The 24,740-nt window shown below is 47.3% G+C and overlaps 1 protein-coding gene across 2 annotated transcripts in view; it reads left to right on the forward strand.

Moving 5' to 3' along the window:
* The first annotated feature begins 1,558 nt into the window (after positions 1 to 1,558).
* DHTKD1 (dehydrogenase E1 and transketolase domain containing 1) overlaps positions 1,559 to 24,740 on the forward strand; it is a 56,879-nt gene continuing 33,697 nt past the window's right edge. Inside the window, exons 1-6 of one of the 2 annotated variants that reach the window (XM_004049058.5) lie at positions 1,559 to 1,815; positions 14,159 to 14,314; positions 17,050 to 17,261; positions 20,042 to 20,236; positions 21,499 to 21,768; positions 24,028 to 24,199. In XM_004049058.5, coding sequence (XP_004049106.4) covers positions 1,662 to 1,815; positions 14,159 to 14,314; positions 17,050 to 17,261; positions 20,042 to 20,236; positions 21,499 to 21,768; positions 24,028 to 24,199 — 1,159 coding nt within the window. In that variant the 5' untranslated portion in view covers positions 1,559 to 1,661. The remainder of the gene's footprint in view (positions 1,816 to 14,158; positions 14,315 to 17,049; positions 17,262 to 20,041; positions 20,237 to 21,498; positions 21,769 to 24,027; positions 24,200 to 24,740) is intronic. The other variant, XR_010135154.1, reaches the window with a different exon arrangement.

Here is a 24,740-nt window from a genome sequence, read left to right on the forward strand (position 1 = left end):
ACTGGGAACTAAGGGCAGAAACTGTGCCTTATTAATCTTTGTAACCCAGCAGAGTGCTTTATAAGTGTACTGGTTGAATGAGTAAGAAGGACGATGTCTTGGGCTTGTATGTATAATATTCCTAGGAGTTTGGGGTATAGCTGCACAGCTTACTGGAACGAAGGATGACTGACCAGGTAAGGATGCAGACTCTCTCCTCTACCATACTGGCAAAGTTAAAAGTAAGCCACAGAAAAAAATCATTTGGGAAACTCACTCAGAGACAGACCAACTAATCGTTCATGTCCAATTTCTTTTGACTCTTATCCCTTTCTTCCCTGCTCCCTTTACCCTATTTCCTTCTTTCTCTCTTAATGTGTTTTGTTTGTTTGTTTTTGAGACAGATTCTCGCTTTGTCGCCCAGGCTGGAGTGCAGTGGGCAGGATCCTGGCTCACTGCAACCTCTGCCTCCAGGGTTCAAGCGATTCTTCTGCCTCAGCCTCCCGAGTAGCTGGGACTACAGGCACCCGCCACCACACTCGGCTAATTTTTGTATTTTTAGTAGAGACGGGGTTTCACCATAGTAGCCATGATGGTCTTGAACTCCTGACTTCGTGATCCGCCCTCCTCGGCCTCCCAGAGTGTTGGGATTACAGGCATGAGCCACTGAAGCCTGTTTTTTTTTTTTTTTTTTGTTCTTTTGTTTGTTTGTTTTTGTTCTGTTTTTTTTAAGACGGAGTTTCGCTCTTATTGCCCAGGCTGGAGTGCAATGGTGCCATCTCAACTCACCGCAACCTCCACCTCCCGGGTTCCAGCAATTTTCCTGCCTCAGCCTCCCGAGTAGCTGGGACCACAGGCACCCACCACTACGCCCGGCTAATTTTGTATTTTTAGTAGAGACGAGGTTTCTCCACGTTGGTCAGGCTGGTCTCGAACTCCCGACCTCAGGTGATCCGCCCGCCTCGGCCTCCCAAAGTGCTGGGATTACGGGCGTGAGCCACCGCGCCCGACCTAATTTTTGTATTTTTAGTAGAGATGGGGTTTCGCCATGTTGGACGGGTTGGTCTCAAACTCCTGACCTCAGATGATCCTCCCGCCGTGGCCCCCCAAAGTGTTAGGATTACAGGCGTGAGCCACCGCGCCCGGCCTCTGTTAATGTTTCTTAAGAAAACAAAAAAATTAGGGGTATTGATTTTGTAGCTGCGCTAAATAACCTTTGCTTTTTGCGTCCCTTGGTCTCAGTCCTAGCCATTTCCTATCCACCCTGTGGCTCATTTGTCCTTTCTGTAACAGACACCCTAGACTGTGTCTATGCGGTTGGGCAGAGGCGTGATGGGTGAACACTCCTGGCGGGAGACTACAGGCGCTGCAGCTACATCCAGTTTCGTACTGGGAGCAGGTGCCGCCCCGCGGAACACTTACTTGCCCCGCCCTGCGGTGGAGCAGGGCGGTCTCAGCCGCCGGAACCGCCCTGGAAGCCCGCCCCAATCCTGGGCGTCGCTTCGCTGTGAGTGCGCTGCCACGGATTGGCTTCCAGGGTCCGGCCCCTCGGCCAATCAGGCGCGGGGGCGTTGTCTGGGGGCGGGGCTCCGGCCTCCTCTGACGAGTCCCGGATTTACCAGGGCCGGTGGGACCCCCCTCGGGCTCCCGCCTTAGCGTGCTGGCCGGGAGATCTGGTGAACATGGCCTCTGCTACTGCGGCAGCAGCACGACGGGGCCTCGGCCGGGCTCCCCCTCTCCTCTGGCGTGGCTACCAGACCGAGCGGGGCGTTTACGGCTACCGGCCGAGGAAGCCCAAGAGCCGCGAGCCCCAGGGAGCCCTGGAGCGCCCCCCAGGTCGGGGATGGGGCCCGGGCGGTGGGAGCGGGGGCTGGGACGCAGAAGCCTCCCCTGGCCGATTTGCGGTGGGGTGTCGGGGTCGGGGAACCGGCCGCCGGCCTGAACGCGCGGCCGGTGGGGAGGAGGGGGAGGTGAGGGGAGCAGAGGGTAGGTGTGGGTGCTCAGTGTTGGGGTCATCCCCCGTCCAGCCTCTGTAACTGAGGATCCTTGAGGTCCACGCTTGGGTGGTCTTCCCATCTTGCTGGTCCGGACCTGGTTTCGGAAGGGCTTTTCTTTCCTTTGTTGGAAACGTGTGAGAAACTCTTTTTTTCTTTCTCTTTTTCTTTCCTTTTTTTTTTTTTTTTTTGAGACGGAGTCTCGCTCTGTGGCCCAGGCTGGAGTGCAGTGCTGCGACCACAGCTCCCTGCAGCCTCGAACTCCTGGGCTCAGGCTATCCTTCCACCTCAGCGTCCCGAGTAGCTGGGGACACAGAGGGATGACCACGCCCAGCTTTTTTTTTTTTTTTTTTTTTTTCATTTTTAGTAGAGATGGGGTCCCACCATGTTGCCCAGGCTGGTCTTGAACTCTTGAGCTCAAACTGATCCTGCAGCGTCGGCCTCCCAATGTGTTGGGATTACAGGCTGAGCCACTGCACCCAGCCTAGAAAACCAGCTCTTTAATGAGGCGGAGCTGTGGGAGAAGTAAAGTTTTAAGGTCTCCCAAGGATACATTTCCAGGACCATCTCTGAGGCTTCTTTTATGTGAGCAGGTGGGGGGTCCAAGACTACATTGCTTGGGAGAAGTGGGCAGTTAGTTCCAGTCTTGGAAGACAGCATGATATTTATTATGTATTTGTCTCCTTGTAGCTAGTCTGTTACTTTAATTTCAGAGTTTAACTTTTAACTCTGCTGAATTTGGAACTATGTGCTGGTGGGGTTTCTTTCTTTTCCTTTTAGCCACTCTATTGACATCTCGATATGTGCTGGTGGTTTTAATGAATTAACAGTCATGAATATCAGCTTTTGGAACTTCTGTTGCATGCTCATTTGCGAGACTAATTTTGAGTATTTGGTTTACGCTCCAAAATTATTGTATCATTATTTATCCTCACGGAGTAGAAGATAAATACAGATTGCTTATTAGAGGAAAATCATTTGGCATCTTTGATCTGATCATTAGATTAATGTTGAAGATTCCCTTCGGCATCTGGGCACCTGACCTTGGAATGTTCCATCAATCACACACTAGAACTTCAATATTTTGCTCTTCACTTCGGAGGGCATTTAAAATAAACCTCATATCTCTGTCTCTCTCTCTTTTTTTGATCCTAAAATGGAGTCTGGCTTTGTCGCCCAGGCTGGAGTGCAGTGGCATGATCTTGGCTCACTGCAATCTCTGTCTCCTGGGTTCAAGCGATTGTCCTGCTCTAGTGTTCCGAGTAGCTGGGATTACAGGCACCTGCCACCATGCCCAGCTAATTTTTGTATTTTTAGTAGAGATGGGGTTTCACCATGTTGGCCAGGCTGGTCTTGAACTCCAGACCTGAAGTGATCCACTGGCCTTGGCCTCCTAAAGTGCTGGGATTACAGGCATGAGCCACCGTGCCTGGCCAAGAGGGTACCTCCTTTTTGCAGAGCCGAATTCCCCTTCCTGTCTACTTGCTCATTAGGGAGCTCCAATTTGACCTCATCTTTCTTCTTGGGCCTTCCTGAAAGTGACAAGAAACAATGAACATGCACTCCTGAGCTACAGGCTTCAAGGGCATGTAGTCTGCCTCAGTCCTGTCCTACAGGACAAAAACCAAATGTTTTGTCCTGTAGCATAACACTGCCCATCAGCTTTCTAGGTGGAAATACCTGTGTCCTTGGTACCCATTGCCTGGCTGCTAATCCAATGCCATATATATTTTTAGGCTCTGTTAGGGCAGCAACCCACCTCTGGTACCAAATTCTGTATTAGATTGGAAGAGTTCAGGTGCTGTGATATACAAAGAGAAGGGATATCTTCTTTCCTTCCCCTTACGGTCATGACCCAGAAGTTGTATACATTGCTGCTATGTTCTCATTGTCCAAAACTTAGTCACATGGCCACCAGGTTATGGGGAAGGCTGGGAGGTGGCTCTTTATTCTGGGTGGCCATATACTAGGCTCTCTATTACTATCAAAGAGAGGGTTCAGAATGGAAGTTAGGAATTGTAGCAGTCTCTGCCACAGAGGTATTACAGTAATCTGAGATGAGCAATCCACCTTTATCTTTTTCACCTCATATTTCACATCAAATCTTTTTAGTTTTTATTTTTTAAATTTTATTTATTAGGCTGGGCGCGGTGGCTCATGCCTGTAATCCCTGCACTTTGGGAGGCCGAGGTGGGCGGATCACGAGGTCAGGAGTTCAAAACTAGCCTGGCCAACATGGTGAAACCTCGTCTCTAGCAAAAATACAAAAATTAGCCGGGTGTGGTGCAGACGTGGGGCCAGGTTCAGTGACTCATGCCTGTAATCCCTGCACTTTGGGAGGCCGAGGCAGACAGATCACTTGAGACAGGGTCTTGCCATGTTGCCCAGGCTAGTCTCGAACTCCTGTCCTCAGGTGATATGCCTGCCTTGGCCCCCTAAAGTGTTGGGATTATAGGCGCGAGCCACCGTGTCCAGCCCCAAATAATTTATACTTCCTAAGGAATGAAAAGAGGGTTCTATATACGCAATTTATTGGTGACATATAGTACATTTGCATTTTGTATGTACAAACGTAACATTAATTATCAAGTATCTTTATATGTTAGGCAACATATTAAACTATTACCGTGTTTTATTTTTATTTTTTGAGACGAGATCTTGCTATGTCACCTAGTCTGGAGTGCAGTGGTGCAGTCACAGCTCACTTCAGCGTGCGCCTGGTTCACTGGTCTTCTTTCTTCATATGTTTATCTTCTTCATATGTTTATCACTGCGCCCGGTTCACTGGCCTTCTTTCTTCATATGTTTATCTTGGCTAAAATAAATGTCTACATAGGACGACCACATCATTCACTAAGACTTCCCTTATATTAAGGCTTTAAAGAGATGTTGAGCCTGGGTGTGGTGGCTCATGCCTGTAATCCCAGCACTTTGGGAGGCCGAACTGGGAAGATCACTTGAGGCCAGAAGTTCCAGGCCAGCCTGGCTGACATGGTGAAACCCCATCTCTACTAAAAATACAAAAATTGACCTGGTGGTGTGTGCCTATAATACCGGTTACTCGGTAGGCTGAGTCAGGAGAATCACTTGAACCTGGGAGGCTGAGGTTGCAATGAGCTGAGATCACGCCACTGCACTCCAGCCTGGGTGACAGAGCAAGCCTCTGTCTCAATAAATAAATAAATAAATAAATACAAATAAATAGATAATTAAATAGATATTGAATTTGCCTCTAGTAACTTTTTGGATCGCAGTGGTTTCACTAGTTACAATTTGACCCATGATGAGTGTTCTTTGTAACTAGATATTTGTAACAGCTTGTACTTTCACCTCTGTAAACCTCGATTTCCAAGGAAACTTGAATTTATTTATCAACAATGCCAATTTAAAATGGAGGTGGGTTTAGGAGTAGTGATTCACCGGTGTTCTTCCTTTTTTTTTTTTTTTTTTTGAGATGGAGTTTCGCTCTTGTTGCCGAGGCTGGAGTGCAATGGCACGATCTCAGCTCACCACAACCTCTGCCTCCTGGGTTCAAGTGATTCTCCTGCCTCAGCCTCCTGAGTAGCTAGGACTACAGGCATGCACCACCACGCCTGGCTAATTTTGTGTTTTTAGTAGAGACAGGGTTTCTCTGTGTTGGTCAGGCTGGTCTCGAACTCCCGACCTCAGGTGATTCACCCACCTCGGCCTCCCAAAGTGCTGGGATTACAGGCATGAGCCACCGCGCTTGACCTGTTTATTTGTTTTTTTGAGACACAGTCACTCCGTGGCCCAGGCTGGAGTGCAGTGGGGTGATTTTGGCTCACTGCAACCTATGCCTCCTGGGTTCAAGTGATTCTCCTGCCTCAGTCTCCTGATTAGCTGAGATTACAGGCATATGCCACCCCACCCAGCTAATTTTTATATTTTTAGTAGAGACGTGGTTTCACCATGTTGGCCAGGGTGGTATCGAACTCCTGACCTCAAGTGACCCAACAACCTCTGCCTCCCAAAGTTCTGGGATTATAGGCATGAGCCACTGCACCCAGTCCATGAAAATATTAGCTCTTTTACTTTTTTTGGGGGGGCAGGGTCTCACTCTGTCACCCAGGCAGGAGTGCAGTGGCATGATCTCAGCTCACTGCAACCTCTACCTCCCGGGTTTAAGAGATTCTCCTGCCTCAGCCTCTTGAGTAGCTGGGACTACAGGTGCTCACCACCGTGCCTGGCTAATTTTTGTATTTTTAGTAGAAACAGGGTTTCACATGTTGGCCAGGCTGGTCTTGAACTCCGGAGCTCAAGCCATCTGCCCTCAACCAGGCTTTTCTGAAGGCCGCAGTCTCTGGCTAGCTCTTTTCTCATAAGCTATCTCTCAATTCTGAGTTTCAAAATCTGGAAAAGCTCAGTCTGGCCCAGCTTGACTCAGCCTCTCCAGCAGCAAGGCAGACTGGAGTAATGCGTGCATCCCCACCAAGCCCCACGGCTTGGCATGGGAGGGTGCAAAGTGAGGGAGAAGAAGCTGCTTCAGCTCTTGTACTCTTAAGTTTGAGGGCTCTGAAAAGCTTTTATCATGAAGCATGACTCTTAATCTCAGGACTTCATTCAAATAATAACAAATATTTCTTGAGCGTCTACCATGTGTTAGTCTTCTGAGCCAGAAGCATGCCTCCGATATTCTCCTTTATTTTTAAGAGGAGTGCAGGCGTGTATCTGCTGTTGTTTTCTCTATTCTCTCTGGCTTCGTTACGGACTTAAACATCAAATCTAAATCCTGTGACCTTTTGCAGATATTATGAACAGTAAACTGTTTGGGCGGTATTACGCCTAACGTAAAGGTATTCATTTTTCTCTTACAGTAATTCTTTCATTTCTGCAGTAATAGAAAGTTCTGCTTTTTGTTTTGTTTTGTTTTCTTTGAGACACTCTGTGTCGCCCAGACTGAGTGCAGTGGCACAATTACAGCTTACCATAGCCTCAAACTCCTGGGCTCAAGTGATCCTCCCACCTCAGTCTCCTCAGTAGCTGAGATCACAGGCACGTGCCACCACATCCAGCTAATTTTTGTATTTTTTTGTTATGTTTTTGAGACGGAGTCTCGCTCTGTCACCCAGGCTGGAGTGCAGTGGCATGATCTCTGTTCACTGCAAACTCCGCCTCCTGGGTTCACACCATTCTCCTGCTTCAGCCTCCCATGTAGCCAAGACTACAGGCGCCCGCCACCATGCCCGGCTAATTTTTTGTATTTTTTTTAGTAGAGATGGGGTTTCACTGTGTTAGCCAGGATGGTTTCGATCTCTTGACCTCATGATCCACCCTCCTCGGCCTCCCAAAGTCCTGGGATTACAGGCGTGAGCTACCGCGGGTCTTGCTATGTTGCCCAGGCTGGAATGCAGTGGCCAAAATCTCCACTGCACTCCAGCCTGGGCCACGGAGTGACTGTGTCTCAAAAAAAACAAATAAACAGGTCGGGCCTGGTGGCTCATGCCTGTAATCCCAGCACTTTGGGAGGCAGAGGTGGTATAAGAACAATAGCAAACATACAGGGCAATCCCCATTCCCATTGCAAACCAGCGGCCATATTGAAAACGTCCCCTTAGAGGCCAAAGCCAGTGGGTCACTTGAGGTCAGGAGTTCAAGACCAGTCTGGCCAACATGGTGAAATCCCATCTCTACTAAAAATACAAAAATTAGCTAGGTGTGGTCGCACGTGCCTGTGGAGGCTGAGGCAGGAGAATCGCTGGAACCTGGGAAGTAGACGTTGCAGTGAGCCGAGATGGTGCCACTGCACTCCGGCCTGTGTGACACAGCAAGACTTTGTCTCAAAAAAAGAAAAAAGAAAACATCCCCTTAGAGAAGAACCCATGTCAATGCCTAGAGATCGCTGCTTCTATGTCTTTTTCTTTTTTTTGAGACGGAGTCTCGCTCTGTCACCCAGGCTGGAGTGCAGTGACACAATCTCAGCTCACTGCAGCCTCCGCCTTCTGGGTGCAAGTGATTATCCTGCCTCAGCCTCCAAGTAGCTGGGGTTGCAGGTGCGTGCCGCCATGCCTGGCTAATTTCTGTGGGGTTTTTTTTGGTTTTGGTTTTGTTTTTCTGAGATGGAGTCTTGCTTATGATTTTTTTTGTATTTTTAGTAGAGATGGGGTTTCAGCGTGTTAGCCAGGATGGTCTCGATCTCCTGACCTTGTGATCCGTCCGCCTCGGTCTACCAAAGTGCTGGGATTACAGGCGTGAGCCACTGCGCCCATCCAATTTTTGTATTTTTTGTAGAGACAGGGTCTCACTCTGTTGCCCAGGCTGGTCTCAAACCCTTGACCTCAAGAGGTCCTCCTGCCCCAGCCTCCCAAAGTGATTACAGGTGTGAGCCACAATGGCCATCCAGTAATGGGAAGTATTTTATGAATAATTCTATTGCTGTGCTTTCATTCTTTTAAATTTTATTTTTATTTATTTATTTTTCTATCCTTCCAGGCAAAAAGAATTAAATCTTTTAATTTCATTCTTTATTATAAAGGTAATACAGTTGAAGTACGTTTTATCTAGAGCATTTGAAATTGGAACTTGATCAGTTAATTCCATTTATTTTTATATTACTTCTTTTTTTTACTTCTTTTGTTTTTTCTTTTAAAACAATTTTGACAGAGCGAGACTCTGTCTCAAAAAAAAAAAAAGGAAAAAGAAAATAAAGCAATCTGAATGCAAAATCTCTAGACTTTTCTGATTTCTTCCCCTAATTTTACTTTTTCCCACAGCAACAGTCTTAGGGACAAACAGAACTGATTCTTATAAGCACAAAGTCAACTGATGAGAGCAGTGCTGCGTATGCTAGAGAGAAGCCACAAACCAAAGCTTTTAGAGTGAGTGCATCAGGCAGCAAGTCCGCTAAATGGCTGCATTCGAAAGAGCTTTATTGCCGAGTGCGGTGGCTCACGCCTGTAATCCCAGCACTTTGGGAGGCCGCGGTGGGCGGATCATGAGGTCAGGACATACAGACTATCCTGGCTAACATGGTGAAACCCCGTCTCTACTAAAATACAAAAAATTAGCTGGATGTGGTGGCACAGGCCTGTAGTCCCAGCTGCTTGGGAGGCTGAGGCAGGAGAATCGCTTGAACCCAGGAGGCAGAGGTTGCAGTGAGCCGAGATGGTGCAACTGCACTCCAGCCTTGGCAACAGAGCGAGACTCTGTCTCAAAAAAAAAAAAAAAAAAAAAAAAGAGCTTTATTGTACATGTTCACTGTGGAAAACTGTGAGAATACAGTAAGCAAAAAATAACAAATCTGCCTGGGTGTGATGACGTGCACCTGTAATCCCAGCTACTTGGGAGGCTGAGACAGGAGGATCTCTTGAGCCCAGGAGTATGAGTCCAGCCTGGGTGATATAGCCAGACCCTGTTTCTTTTTTTTTCGGGACGGAGTTTTGCTGTGTCGCCCAGGCTGGAGCGCTGTGACATGATCTCAGCTCACTGCAAGCTCCGCCTCCCGGGTTTATGCCATTCTCCTGCCTCAGCCTCCCGAGTAGCTGGGACTACAGGTGCCCGCCACCATGCCTGGCTAATTTTTTGTATTTTTAGTAGAGATGGTTTCACCGTGTTAGCCAAGATAGTCTCGATCTCCTGAACTCGTGATCCTCCTGCCTCCGCCTCCCAAAGTGCTAGGATTACAGACGTGAGCCACCAAGCCCAACCAGCCAGACCCTGTTTCTGATAAAAAAAAAAAAAAAAAAAGGAAGAAAAAAGAACAAGTCGGCAATTTCTACATAGGATTATCACTTAAATTTTTGATCAGTTTCTTTTGTTTATGAAATATATATGTGTGCATATATATAAGTATATATAATTACATATACTAATACATATACTATAAGATAAAATATATATTATGAACTACTCATATGTACATACACAGTGTAACAACGTAGGTGCATGCTTTATATATTGTGGTCATTCATTAAGTGTTTTTTGGGTTTTTTTTGAGACGGAGTTTCATGCTTGTCACCCAGGCTGGAGTGCAATGGCACAACCTCGGATCACTGCAACCTCTGCCTCCTGGGTTCAAGCGATTCTCCTGCTTCATCCTCCTGAGTAGCTGGGATTACAGGTGTCTGCCACCAGGCCTGGCTAATTTCTTGTTTTTAGTAGAGACAGGGTTTCACCTTGTGGGCCAGGCTGATCTCAAACTCCTCACCTCAGGTGATGAGGTCACCTTGGCCTGCCTTGGCCCCTGGGATTACAGGCATGAGCCACTGTGCCCGGCCATTCATTAAGTCTGGATGCTTTTTCATCAATCATTCTTCTACAATATTATTTTTTAATGGCTGTCGGCAATTTGAAGTGAGTTAATGCCATTGCTTGTCCCTCAGAGGATGGGTTTATAAAGAGAGAACTAATGATAGGGAGATGTCAGTGAAGAATGAGGAGGGCCTACCTTTGTCTTCAAGATTGGAGGGTGCGGGTGAGGGCCACTGAGTACCTTCACGTTGTACTCATGCTCTCTAGGGACAGCCAAGTTCTGATTAAGCCCAGGAGTGTGAGGAACGTTCAGAGAGGTTTGTTTTTCATGAAACAGAGTGCCAGAGGTCTTGGTGGAAGGAGGTGGAGACAGAGAGGGAAGGGGTCGGAGATAGGGTTGGTGGAAGAAGAAACCTGCCTGAAGAAATGGTAGTCTGAGGGAGCATGTGTCGCCAGGGTGAATAGAGGATGTGCCTGACATGAGAGAGGACTTCCTCTCTCTGCCGGTACCAAACTGCTACATGCCTCATGTTCTTTGTGGCAAGGAGTGTTATTTTGTGCCAACTTCTGTGTCAGTATTCTAGTGTATCATTAGCAGCCTGGCTAGTGAGTACTTAGAAATAGAAGCAGTGGGCCAGGCACAGTGGCTCATGCCTGTAATCTCAGCACTTTGGGAGGCCGAGGCGGGTGGATCACCTGAGGTCAGGAGTTGGAGACCAGCCTGGCCAACATGGTGAAACCTCTTCTCTACTAAAAATACAAAAATTAGCCAGGTGTGGTGGCACATGCCTGTAATCCCAGCTACTCGGGAGACTGAGATGGGAGAATTGCCTGAACCTGGGAAACAGAGGTTGCAATGAGCCATGATCGTGCCGCTGCACTCCAGCCTGGGCAACAGAGCAAGACTCCATCTCAGAAAAAAAAAGCAAAACCAAAAAAAACCCCACAAAAATTAGCCAGGCATGGCGGCACGCACCTGCAACCCCAGCTACTTGGAGACTGAGGCAGGACAATCGCTTGCACCCAAAAGGCGGAGGCTGCAGTGAGCTGAGATTGTGTCACTGCACTCCAGCCTGGGTGACAGAGCGAGACTCCGTCTCAAAAAAAAGAAAAAGACATAGAAGCAGCGATCTCTAGGCATTGACATGGGTTCTTCTCTAAGGGGATGTTTTCTTTTTTCTTTTTTTGAGACAAAGTCTTGCTGTGTCACACAGGCCGGAGTGCAGTGGCACCATCTCGGCTCACTGCAACGTCTACTTCCCAGGTTCCAGCGATTCTCCTGCCTCAGCCTCCACAGGCACGTGCGACCACACCCGGCTAATTTTTGTATTTTTAGTAGAGATGGGATTTCACCATGTTGGCCAGACTGGTCTTGAACTCCTGACCTCAAGTGACCCACTGGCCTCGGCCTCTAAGGGGCGTTTTCAATATGGCCGCTGGTTTGCAATGGGAATGGAGATTGCCCTGTATGTTTGCTATTGTTCTTATACCACTAATCATGAGTTGGGGGGAGATCGCTCAGAGAGAAAGTAGACTGAGAAGGCGGCCTTGGGCAGAGCTGTGGAGTACCAATATTTTATGTATTTTATTTTTTAGATATGGGATCTTGCTCTCTCACCCAGGCTAGAGTGCAGTGGTGAGATTCCAGCTCACTGCAGCCTCGAACTCCTGGGTTCAAGCTCCTCCCTCAGCCTCTTGAGTAGTTGGGATTATAGGTGTGCACCACCATGCCTGGCTACCAATATTTAGAGAAGGACAAAGAGAAGTCCCTCAAAAGTGACTGAGGTTGAGTAGCTCTGGAGTTAGAAAGAAAACCAGGTTCCTGCAATGTTCCTGCAATGCTGTAGAGCCCAGGGAAGAATATGTTCTTAAAAGGAGAGAGTAGGAGCCGGTTGCGGTGGCTCATGCCTGTAATCCCAGCACTTTGGGAGGCCGAGGCAGGTGGATCACAAGGTCAGAAGATCAAGACCATCCTGGCCAACATAGTGAAACCCCATCTCTACTAAAATACAAAAAATTAGCCAGGTATGGTGGCATGCACCTGTAGTCCCAGCTACTCGGGAGGCTGAGGCAGGGGAATAACTTGAACCCAGGAGGCAGAGATTGCAGTGAGCCGAGATTGTGCCACTGCACTCCAGCCTGGCGATAGAGTGAGACTCCATCTCAAGAAAAAAAAAAAAGGTGAGAGTGGCCCACAGGGACGTGCTTTAGACATAGTCAGTTTGGATTTTAGCCACAAATATAAAGGTTTCCTGCTTCATATGACAGTGATGGAGAACTTGAATAAGGTTCAAAATAGAACCCTTAGCAATTTATAGGACTAACCCCCAGGCTGAAATCAGTTCATTTCCTGGGATGGTTTGTTTCATTTATTTGAGCTATTATGGCTCCACCTAACTGCTGTATGAGTGCAAAGACATCCTGTGTGTGTTCAATACCTCTCTGTTCTTTCCTCACTAAACCTGCTACAAGTAAAGAGGTGTGCTTTGGGTGCTTTGGCTGGGTGAGGTGGCTCACGCCTGTAATCCCAGCACTTTGGGAGGCCGAGGTGGGTGGATCACGGCATCAGGAGATCGAGACCATCCTGACTAACATGGTGAAACCCTGTCTCTACTAAAAATAGAAAAAATTAGCTGGGCGTGGTGGCGGGTGCCTGTGGGCGCCTGTAGTCGCCTGTAGTCCCAGCTACTCAGGAGGCTGAAGAAGGAGAATGGCGTGAACTCGGGAGGCGGAGCTTGCAGTGAGCCAGGATCACGCCACTGCACTCCAGCCTCGGCAACAGAGCAAGACTCCGTCTCAAAAAAAGAAAAAAAAAAAAAGATGTGCTTTGGCAGTGCATAGAATACAAACCGAAGCGCATGGGTGGCTCTGAAATCATTCCACGGCAACACTTGTTCATAAAATGGACGTTATAAGTTTTAAAATATGTGGGCTGGGTACATTGGTTCACGCCTGTAATCCCAGCACTTCAGGAGGCATGGCAGGCAGATCACGAGGTCAGGAGATCAAGACCATCCTGGCTAACACAGTGAAACCCCATCTCTACTAAAAATACAAAACATTAGCTGGGCGTGGTGGCGGGAACCTGTAGTCCCAGCTACTCGGGAGGTTGAGGCAGGAGAATGACTTGAACCCGGGAGGCGCAGGTTGCAGTGAGCCAAGATTGCACCACTGCACTCCAGCCTGGGCGACAGAGCAGGACAATGTCTCAAAAAAAAAAAAAAGAAAAAGAAAAGAAAAAAAAGAAGAAATTTGAAAATATGCTAACAATTGTCTCTGGGTTCTGAAAATAAAAACACAAATTGTAAAAATGTGTTTCTTGGCCTTCTTTGAGAGGCCAAGGTGAGTGAATCACTTGAGCTCGGGGGTTCAAGACCAACCTGGGCAACATGGTTAAACTCCATCTCAACCAAAAAAAAGAAATTAGCCAGATGTGGTGGTGCACGCCTGTAGTCTCAGCTACTCGGGAGACTGAGGCAGGAGGGTCACTTGAGCCCAGGTTGCAGTGAGCTGTGATGGTTCTTGGCTGGGCGCGGTGGCTCACGCCTGTAATCCCAGCAGTATGGGAGGCCGAGGCAGGCAGATCATGAGGTCAGGAGATCGAGGCCATCCTGCCTAACATGGTGAAACCCCGTCTCTACTAAAAATACAAAAAAATTATCCAGGCTACTTGGGAGGCTGAGGCAGGAGAATGGCGTGAACCTGGGAGGCAGAGCTTGCAGTGAGCCGAGATTGTGCCACTGCACTCTAGCCTGGGCGACAGAGCAAGACTCCATCTCAAAAAAAAAAAAAAAAAAAAAAGTGATGGTTCTACTAAACTCCAGCCTGGGCAATAGAGCAAGACCCTGTCTCTAAAATAAATAAATAAATACAACGTAAGGTGTCTAGGGCTGTAAGAGCTTCTTTGAAAATCTGATTTTTGTGATTTGTAGTCATCTCCTAAACTGTTTGCATTTTTAAATTTTCCCCTGATTTAGTTGATCATGGCCTTGCCAGGTTGGTGACAGTATATCGTGAGCATGGTCATAAAGCTGCCAAAATCAACCCCCTCTTCACCGGACAAGCCCTGCTGGAGAATGTGCCTGAAATCCAAGCCCTGGTGCAGACACTGCAGGGACCCTTCCACACGGCAGGTATGGCTTCTGCACAGCAGGTGGGAGCTCGGAGCTGCACAGCAGGTGGGAGCTCGGAGCTGCACACCAGGCCAGGCTCCTGCCTCTGTTCTTGAAGAAGAGGCATCCCCACTGCAGCTGAGGCTCCCACAGGTGTGAGGAGACCCGAGGGGCACGTTGAAGTACGGTCAGGGAGGAGCATTCTTGGGATTCTAGAAGTTCTGAGGAGGCCTGTTTTCTCAAGGTTCAAAAACATTTAATTGGCTGGTCACAATGGCTGACACCCATAATCCCAGGACTTTGGGAGCCCGAGGTGGGAGGGTCATTTGCGCCCAGGAGTTTGAGACCAACCTGGGCAACATAGTGAGACTGTCTCTACAGAAAAAAAAAAAAAAATAATAGCTGGGCATGGTGGTGCACGCCTATAGTTCGAGGCACTCCGGAGGTAGAGATGGGAGGATTGCTTGAGCCTGGGAGGTCAAGGCTGCAGTAAGCCTTGATCTTGCCACTGCACTCCAGCCTGGGCAACAGAGTGAGACCCTGTCTGAAAAAACAAACAAACAAAAAACCTTGAACTCTAAAGTGCCATATGCTTAGCATATGTCAATTTATTCTCAAAATCACTCCCAAAAGTAGTTATTGTCCTCTTTATTTTGTAGATGGAGAAACAAAGAGAACTTATATGACTCATAGCTGCTCAGTGGCAGAGGTGGGGTGAAATCCAGGGCTACTTCCATTCCAAAGCTGATACCCCCTCATTCTGTTTTCTTTCCCAGCCTGGGAACTTAGAAAAAGTTGGGCCTGCATCATCAGTCATGATTTCAGGGTCCTACCTCATGTTACTTTTTGAAGTTAATCTTGCAAATATCAAATTCTGATTGTGTGTATCAGTGAGTCATGTTTCAGTCATCTAATGCTGTGTAATAAACTACCCCAAGACGTAATGGCATTTAAACCCTCAACGATCATTTTAGTGTCTCTTAGGGTTCGGGGGGTTACCTGGGCTTTGCAAGGTGGTAGTTTTCTCTCTTTTTTCTTTTTTTTTTTTGAGATGGGCCTCCAAAGGCCCTTTTCTTGAGCCTCTGCAGAAAGAATTGATTTCTCAGCACCTCATAAAAGCAAACACGTTAATGTGGAAGACATTAAGCGACATGATTAATGGCTCAGTTGGAATATAGTGGTGATGCATCTAACTTCCTCAAAAGACCAATACTTTAAATCTTTTTATACAAAAAAGAAATACGATGAACTTTGTTGTAAGAAACCATAAGCTGGCCAGGTGCGGTGGCTCATGCTGGTAATCCCAGCACTTTGGGAGGCCGAGGCGGGCAGATCACGGGGTCAGGAGATCGAGACCATCCTGGCTAACACAGTGAAACCCCGTCTCTACTAAAAAAAATACAAAAAAATTAGCTGAGTGTGGTAGCAGGCACCTGTAGTCCCAGCTACTCGGGAGGCTGAGGCAAAAAAAAGGAGCATCTAATAGCAAGGCGTGAAGCCGGGAAGCGGAGCTTGCAGTGAGCCAAGATCGTGCCACTGCACTCCAGCCTAGGCGACAGAGCGAGACTCCGTCTCAAAAAAAAAAAGAAACCATAGGCCAGAGGTGTCCAATCTTTTGGCTTCCCTGGGCCACATTGGAATTAGAATTGTCTTGGGCCATACATAAAATACACTAACACTAATCATAGCTAATGAGCTGAAAAAAAAAATCACAAAGAAAATCTCACAATGTTTTAAGAAAGTTTGTTCATTTGTGTTGGGCCACATTCAAAGCTGTCCTGGGCCACATTCAAAGCTGTCCTGGGCCACATGCAGCCTGTGGGCTGTGGGTTAGACAAGCTTGCTAAGCAATATAAAGTAAACGTTGGGGTGGGGTGTGGTGGCTTATGCCTGTAATCTCAGCACTTTGAGAGGCCGAGGCAAGAGGATCACCTGAGGACAGGAGTTCGAGACCAGCCTGGCCAAGATGGTGAAACCCCATCTATACTAAAAATACAAAAATTAGCCAGACATGGTGGTGTGCACGTGTAGTCCCAGCTACATGGGAGGCTGAGGCAGGAGAATCACTTGAATCTGGGAGGCAGAGGTTGCAGTGAGCCAAGATCGTGCCACTGCACTCCAGCCTGGGCAACAAGAGCAAAAACTCCATCACACACACACATACAAAAGAAATTACTGTAGAAACAAAACTTGGCATAAAGCAGCAGCAGGCTCTGTCCTTGTGAAGGAAGTGGGGGCTTTCCCCCTTCTAGTTTTACTACTTCATGACCTTTGACCGTATTTTTAGTTTTTTCTTTAGAAAAATATCGAGATAAGCATTAATAATGACCCAAGTTATTTATTTATTTATTTTGGGACAGAGCCTTGCTCTGTCACCCAGGCTGGAGTGCAGTGGTGTGATCTCGGCTCACTGCAACCTCTGCCTCCCAGGTTCAAGCAATTGTCCTGCCTCAGCCTCTCAAGTAGCTGGGACTACAGGCGCACGCTACCATGCCCGGCTAATTTTTGTAATTTTAGTAGAGACGGGGTTTTACCATATTGGTCAGGCTGGGCTCGAACTCCTGACCTCAGGAGATCCACCCGCCTTGCCTCCCAAAGTGTTGGGATTACAGGCGTGAGCCACGGCACCCAGCCAATAATGACCCAAATTATTAAGAACAAAGCACTCTGCGTTGAAGTAATTATTTGGGTATGTTCCAGAATTAACTTGCCACATGATTATTTTTTAAGATGACCCCTTTGATTGTATTTCACAGGATTATTGAACATGGGGAAGGAAGAGGCCTCACTTGAGGAAGTGTTAGTCTATCTCAATCAAATCTACTGTGGGCAGATTTCTATTGAAACCTCCCAACTTCAGAGCCAGGAGGAGAAAGACTGGTTTGCCAGGCGGTTTGAGGAACTGCAAAAGGAGACGTTTACCACAGAAGAGCGAAAACATCTGTCAAAACTAATGCTGGAATCTCAGGTAAAAAGGAGCATCTAGGCCGGGCACAGTGGCTCATGCCTGTAATCCCAGCACTTTGGGAGGCCGAGGCGGGCAGATCACCTGAGGTCAGGAGTTCAAGACCAGCCTGACCAACATGGAGAAACCCCATCTCTACTAAAAATACGAAAATTAGCCAGGCATGCTGGTGCATGCCTGTAATCCTAGCTACTTGTGAGGCTGAGGCAGGAGAATTGCTTGAACCCAGGAGGCAGAGGTTGCAGTGAGCCGAGATCACGCCATTGCACTCCAGCCTGGGTAACAAGAGCGAAACACCTTCTCAAAAAAAAAAGGAGCATTTAATAGCAAGGGCATAGGTCAGCCTCACTGCCTATAAAGATATATAGCCTGGCTGACATAGAGAAACCCCGTCTCTACTAAAAATACAAAAATTAGCCAGGGGTGATGGTGCACACCTGTAATCCCAGCTAATCAGGAGGCTGAGGCATGAGAATCCTTGGAACCTGGGAGGTGGAGGCTGCAGTGAGCTGAGATCGCTCCACTGCACTCCAGCCTGGGTGACAGAGCAAGACTCTGTCTCAAAAAAAGAAGATATATAACTACTGAAGAGAGGGAATTGAGCCATTAACTCTGAACTTAAATCCCTCATTACTTCAACACAACAGATCATATAACACACACCATTTTATTATTTTATTTTTCCTCAGAGATCCTTGTTCTGAGCATATCACTTTATTCTAAGTAGCAAATTGTTGGTTGCCAAAATATTGACCTATTGGCTCTCCTCAGAGTCAAAATACTTCTTGTGTATGTGTCTACTCACTCTATAAAAGACCTTACTTAAGACTTATTTAAGACCTTACTTCTGACTGGGCACAGTGGCTCGCGCCTGTCATCCCAGCTCTTTGGGAGGCTTAGGTGGGCATATTGCTTGAGGTCAGGAGTTCGATACCAGCCAGGCCAACATGGTGAAACCCCGTGTCTACTAAAAAAACAAAATACAAAAAATTAGCCTGATGTGGTGGAGCATACCTGTAGTCCCAACTACTTGGGAAGCTGAGGCAGGAGAATCGCTTGAACCCAGGAGGCGGAGGTTGCATCGAGCCGAGATCGCGCCACTGCAGTGAGCTAAGATTGCACCACTGTACTCCAGTCTGGGCAACAGAGCAAGACTCTGTCCAAAAAAAAAAACAAAAAACAAAAAACATAGTTCTTAAGGTTTTATTTATTTATTTTATTTTATTTTTTTGAGACGGAGTCTCGCCCTGTTGCCCAAGTAGCTGGGATTACAGGCACGTGCCACCACACCCAGCTAATTTTTGTATTTTTAGTAGAGACGGGGTTTCATCATGTTGGCCAAGATGATCTCGATCTCCTGACTTCATGATCCACCCGACTCGGCCTCCCAAAGTGCTAGGATTACAGGCATGAGCCACCATACCTGGTCTTTTAAAAAAATTTTTTTTTTAATTTATTTAAAATTTATTTGTCTTTTCTTTTCTTTTTTTTTGAGATGGATTCTCCCTGTCGCCCAGGCTGCAGTGCAGTGGTATGATCTCAGCTCACTGTAACCTCTGCCTCCCAGGTTCAAGTCATTCTGCCTCAGCCTCCCAAGTAGCTGGGACTACAGGCGCATGCCATGATGCCCGGCTAATTTTTTGTATTTTTAGTAGAACGGGGTTTCGCTGTGTTAGTCAGGATGGTCTCGATCTCCTGACCTCGTGATTCACCCCCATCAGCCTTCCAAAGTGCTGGGATTACAGGCATGAGCCACCGTGCCCAGCCTAAAATGTGTTAGCCAGGATGGTCTCGATCTCCTGACCTCGTGATCTGCCCACCTCGGCCTCCCAAAGTGCTGGGATTAAGGCGTCAGCCACCATGACTGGCCTAAAATTTCTTTTAATATGTGAGAAAAAAAAGTCTTTTGGTAACAGGACATACTGTCACCATTCAGGGCTATGTATAGTTGCAGTTCTTGAGACAGTCTTGCTCTGTCACCCAGGCTGGAGTGCAGTGGCACGATCTCGGCTCACTGCAACCTCCGCCTCCTGGACTCAAGCAATTCTCCTGCCTCAGCCTCCTGAGTAGCTGGGATTACAGGTGCACACCACCACACCCGGCTAATTTTTAGATTTTCAGTAGAGACGGGGTTTCACCATGTTGGCCAAGTCTCAAACTCCTGGCCTCAAGTGATCCACCTGCCTTGGCCTCCCGAAGTGCTGGGATTACAGACGTGAACCACCATGCCTGGCCTGGTCTTACTTCTTAAGAACTAAAGACACTTAAGTTCAGAACTTAATCTGAGATGATCAAAAGATGACATGTGGAAGACAGGCTCCGTACAAATGAATGGAACTGAACCTCTGCTGGGGCTGTGACCGGGACTCTGGAATGTCAAGATGGCAAGAAGCCCCTTCCTAATAGTTTGGGTAGTTGGATAGTTTGCAGCCTTGATTCATACCATAGAGCCCCGTGTGAAAACTGGGGTACTGGGAAGAGGCAGCAGAAATCTAAGGCCTGGATTCCAGTCCAGAAGAACACACAGTCTAAGGGGGTTTCCTTGGGGTGAGTTATTCTGCCGCTCAGGTTATTCTCCTGGGCTCCTCCTACTGTCCGGGATCCTAGGAAAACCATCCCGCTGTGTCCGTGTAATGTCTCTCTCCGGGATATGTAGTAAAGTGGCATTGCTGTGGCCACTTGGGGAGTGTGGGGCCATCTCACAACACACACAGACTTATCTGCCTTCCACTGGAGAAGCTGGCTGTCTCCTGGCAGCTCACGTCTGACATGGTGTTCTGCAGGAGTTTGACCACTTTCTGGCCACCAAGTTCTCGACAGTGAAGCGATATGGAGGCGAAGGGGCTGAAAGCATGATGGGCTTTTTCCACGAGCTGCTGAAAATGTCGGCCTACAGCGGGATCACTGATGTCATTATTGGGATGCCCCATAGAGGGAGGCTGAATTTATTGACAGGCCTTCTGCAGTTCCCTCCAGAGGTAAGGTTACTCGCTGTGTTTCTCAGTAGCACTATATGATTGATTGTACAGAATAAAACTGCTGGTTTCATTCTGGTGATAAATGATGGTGATGGTGATGGTGATGGCCGGGCACTGTGGCTCACACCTGCAATCCCAGCCTGTTGGGAGGATGAGGCAGGAGGATGGCTTGAATCTAGGAGTTTGAGAACACCCTGTGGAACAAAGTGAGACTTTGTCTCTACCAAAAATAAAATAAGTTAGCCAAGCATGGTGGTACGCACCTGTGTTCCGGCTACTCAGGAGACTGAGGCCAGAGGATCACTTGAGCCCAGGAGTTTGAGGCTGCAGTGAGCTATGATCTCACCACTGCACTCCAGGCTGGGCAACAAAGCAAGATGCTGCCTGAATATAAATAAATTTTTAAAAAGTAAAACTCATGGTGATCATTCATTTTAGGAAGTCAGCTAAGGCTGGGCAAGGTGGCTCATACCTGCAATCCCAGCACTTTGGGAGGCTAAGGCAAGAGGAGTGCTTGAGCCCAGGAGTTCAAGACCAGCTTGGGTAACCTCACAAAACTCTGTCCCTACAAAAATAAAAATTAGGTGGCACGGTCTCTACAAACATAAAAATTAGGTGGTGCACCTATGGTTCCAGCTACTCGGGAGGCTGGGATAGGAGGATCTCTTGAGTCCAGGAGATGGTGGCTGCAGTGAGCTGAGACTGTGCCACTGCCCTCCAGCCTGGAAGACAGAGCCAGATCCTGTCTCAAAAAAAAAAAAGAGGAAAGGCAACTAAACATACGAGCAGTTGGTCCAGGAGGTAGCTTAGACAGTTTAGTTAATTGACAGAGTTGGTATTTGGATTGGTTTTCCATGTATTCTTACTTATTTATTTATTGAGACCTAATCTCGCTCTGTCACCCGGGCTGGAGTGCAGTGGCGTGATCTCGGCTCACTGCAACCTCCGCCTCCCAGGTTCAAGTGATTCTTATGCCTCAGCCTCTCTACTAGCTGGAATTACAGGTACCTGCCATCACACCCGACTAATTTTTTGTATTTTTAATAGAGACGGGGTTTCACATGTTGGCCAGGCTGGTCCCGAACTCCTGACCTCAAGTGATCTTCCCGTCTCAGCCTCCCAAAGTGCTGGAATTACAGGCATAAGCCACCACTCCTGGCTTTAAATTTTCTTTTTTGTTGTATGATTTCAACTCAGCACTTCTTCCCTAGACTCCATTGTGATGAATGCCATTTTTTTCCTTTTGAATGTATCCACAATAGCTGATGTTCCGTAAAATGCGAGGCTTAAGTGAATTTCCGGAGAATTTCTCAGCCACTGGAGACGTCCTGTCTCACCTGACCTCCTCTGTGGACCTGGACTTTGGGGCGCACCATCCCCTCCACGTGACAATGTTGCCCAATCCCTCGCACCTGGAGGCCGTCAACCCCGTGGCCGTGGGCAAAACTCGCGGCAGGCAGCAGTCTCGCCAAGACGGCGATTACTCTCCAGACAACTCAGCCCAGCCGGGGGACAGGGTCATTTGCTTACAGGTACTTGGAGCTTCTGAAATTGAGGCCAGAGGTAGGGAAAACTGGGAAGAATGTGTGGGTTGGGAGGGCTGAAAGCACATGGCAGACATTCATGATGAAACTGAGACGACCTTTTGGAAAAAGATTCTGGGATTGTTTTAAAAACTAACAGGAGATTCATGAGGTTTAGTCTTCAGGCAACTGGCTTTAGCCTGGGCCTTCCACTTCTGTTTTCCTTGCATGGCTTATGAATTAACTTGGGGTTTGGGCTGGCAAACCTGCTCCTTCTGAGAGCACAGATGTCATTATTTCTCTGGAAGTATGGCCTTCTTGGAAACTTTGTGGTACCCATACATATAACAAGACAAGCGTGAAAAAAAAAAGACTTTAAGTGTGATTTTACTTCATTTCTTGTTTACTTTATTATCTTTTCTTTTTTATGGCTTTTTTTTTTGAGACTGAGTCTCGCTCTGTCACTCAGGCTGGAGTGCAGTGGCGAAATCTCAGCTCACTGCAACCTCTGCCTCCTGAGTTCAAGTGATTCTCTTGCCTCAGCCTCCCGAGTAGCTGGGACTACAGGCACGTGCCACCACGCCCAGCTAATTTTTGTATTTTTAGTAGAGACAGGGTTTCACCATGTTGGCCAGCCTGGTCTCAAACTCCTGACCTCTAGTGATCCTCCCACCTCAGCCTCCCAAAGTGCTGAGATTACAGGCATGAGCCACTATACCTAGCCTATTTTTTTTTTTTTTTTTGCTTGTTTATTTGAAAATGAAAGCCTTTGGCATTAAGGCACATAACACAAATTATCAGTGTGGTTCGTTCTTTTTTTACCCTGTCTCCCAGTTTTTGGTAACACAACAAGTATCTTTTAGAGGTTTGGGCTGTGGTCATGTTTCTTCTGTGAGCATTCATTTAAATATGAACCTTTAACTACAGGAGATCATGAACCCTGGATTTCAGAATCAGTCTTCAAATTCCACAGAAATAGATAAATATATAAGGCAATCAAATATTCTACTATGTTTATGAATAGCCACGTTATCCTATGCATTTTAATTTTTCACAGGCCAGAAACTTGTAGTGAATAAATTGGGAGTAGGCAGAATTGGAGTTCATTATGATATGGCCGGCCCTCCCTCTCTTCCTTCCTTCCTTCCTTTTTTCCTTCATTCCTTCCTTTTTTCCTTCCTTCCTTCCTTCTTTTTTCCTTCCTTCCTTCCCTCGTTCCTTCCTTCCTTCTTCTTTCTCTCTCTTTCTTTCAAGATGGGTTCTCAATCTTTTGTCCAGGCAGGAGTGCAATGGCGCAATCATAGCTCACTGCAGCCTCAAATGCCTGGGCTCAAGCAATCTTCCTGTCTCAGCCTCCCAAGTAGCTGGGCCTACAGGTGCGTGCCATCATACCTGGCTGATTTATTTTATTTTATTTTGTGGAGACGTGATCTTGCTGGGTTGGCCAAGCTGGTTTCAAATTCCTAGCTTCAAGCAACCCTCCTGCCTTGGCCTCCCAAAGTGTAGATATTACAGGTGTGAACCACTGCACCTGGCCTGATAGGGTGTTTCTAAATAGAAATCTTGAAATCATTAGCCAGACATTCTGTTTACCTTTCACATAATTTATAATACTCTATTTTAATCCTTCATTTTTACCCAGTACATTGAGCTGATCTTAAGATTGTGGTGGCGGGCGCCTGTAGTCCCAGCTACTCGGGAGGCTGAGGCAGGAGAATGGCGTGAACCCGGGAGGCGGAGCTTGCAGTGAGCCGAGATTGCGCCACCGCACTCCCGCCTGGGCAACAGAGCGAGACTCCGTCTCAAAAAAAACCAAAAGAAGATTGACTTCTGAAATAAAAGGTGAAAAGGCCATTTTCTTTAAAATGATGATAAATGAGGCTGGTCGCTGTGGCTCATGCCTGTAATCCCAGCACTTTGGGAGGCCAAGGAGGGTGGATCACCTGAGGTCAGAAGTTTGAGACCAGCCTGACCAACATGGTGAAACCCCGCCTCTACTAAAAATACAAAAAATTAGCCGGGTGTGGTGGTGCATGCCTATAATCCCAGCTACCAGGGAAGCTGAGGCAGGAGAATCGCTTGAACCCGGGAGGCAGAGGATGCAGTGAGCTGAGATCGTGCCATTTCACTCCAGCCTGGGCGAAAGAGCAAGACTCTGTCTCAAAAAAAAAAAAAAAAAAAAAAAAGTTATTCCAACCTGAAAGCCTAAATTTCTTAATCCCTTATGTTTCTTTTCTCCCCACCCCCTCCCCTTGCCTCATGATTTAGGTCCATGGTGATGCTTCTTTCTGTGGTCAAGGGATTGTTCCTGAAACATTCACGCTGTCCAATCTCCCGCATTTCAGAATTGGTGGGAGTGTACATTTGATTGTTAATAACCAGCTGGGTTACACCACTCCAGCTGAAAGAGGAAGGTCTTCTTTATACTGCAGTGATATTGGTACGTAACACAGGGAGGAACTGATATTGCTGAAGCCGACATGGAATTCCTAGGGAAACCTCTGGTGCACATAGAACAATGAGCCTCACTGGTTATCCCTCCTTTCATTTAATTAATTAATTAATTAATTAATTAATTAATTTTTTGAGATGGAGTCTTGCTCTGTCACCCAGGCTGTAGTGCAGCAGCACGATCTCGGCTCACTGCAACTTCTGCCTCCCGAGTTCAAGTGATTCTCTTGCCTCAGCCTCCTGATTAGCTGGGACCACATGCGTGCACCACCATGTCTGGCTAATTTTTTTTTTTTTTTTTTTTTTAGATGGAGTCTCACTCTGTTGCCCTTTCCAGCATGTACTCCATGCTGGAGTAGATGATCTCGGCTTACTGCAACCTCCGCCTTTCGGGTTCAAGTGATTCTCATGCCTCAGCCTCCCAAGTAGTTGGGACTACAGGTGTACACCGCCACACCTGTCTAATTTTTGTATTTTTAGTAGAGACGGGGTTTCACCATGTTGGCAGGCTGGTCTCAAACTCCTGACCT

This window comes from Gorilla gorilla, chromosome 8, assembly GCF_029281585.2.
Source record: "Gorilla gorilla gorilla isolate KB3781 chromosome 8, NHGRI_mGorGor1-v2.1_pri, whole genome shotgun sequence".
NCBI lineage: Eukaryota > Metazoa > Chordata > Mammalia > Primates > Hominidae > Gorilla > Gorilla gorilla.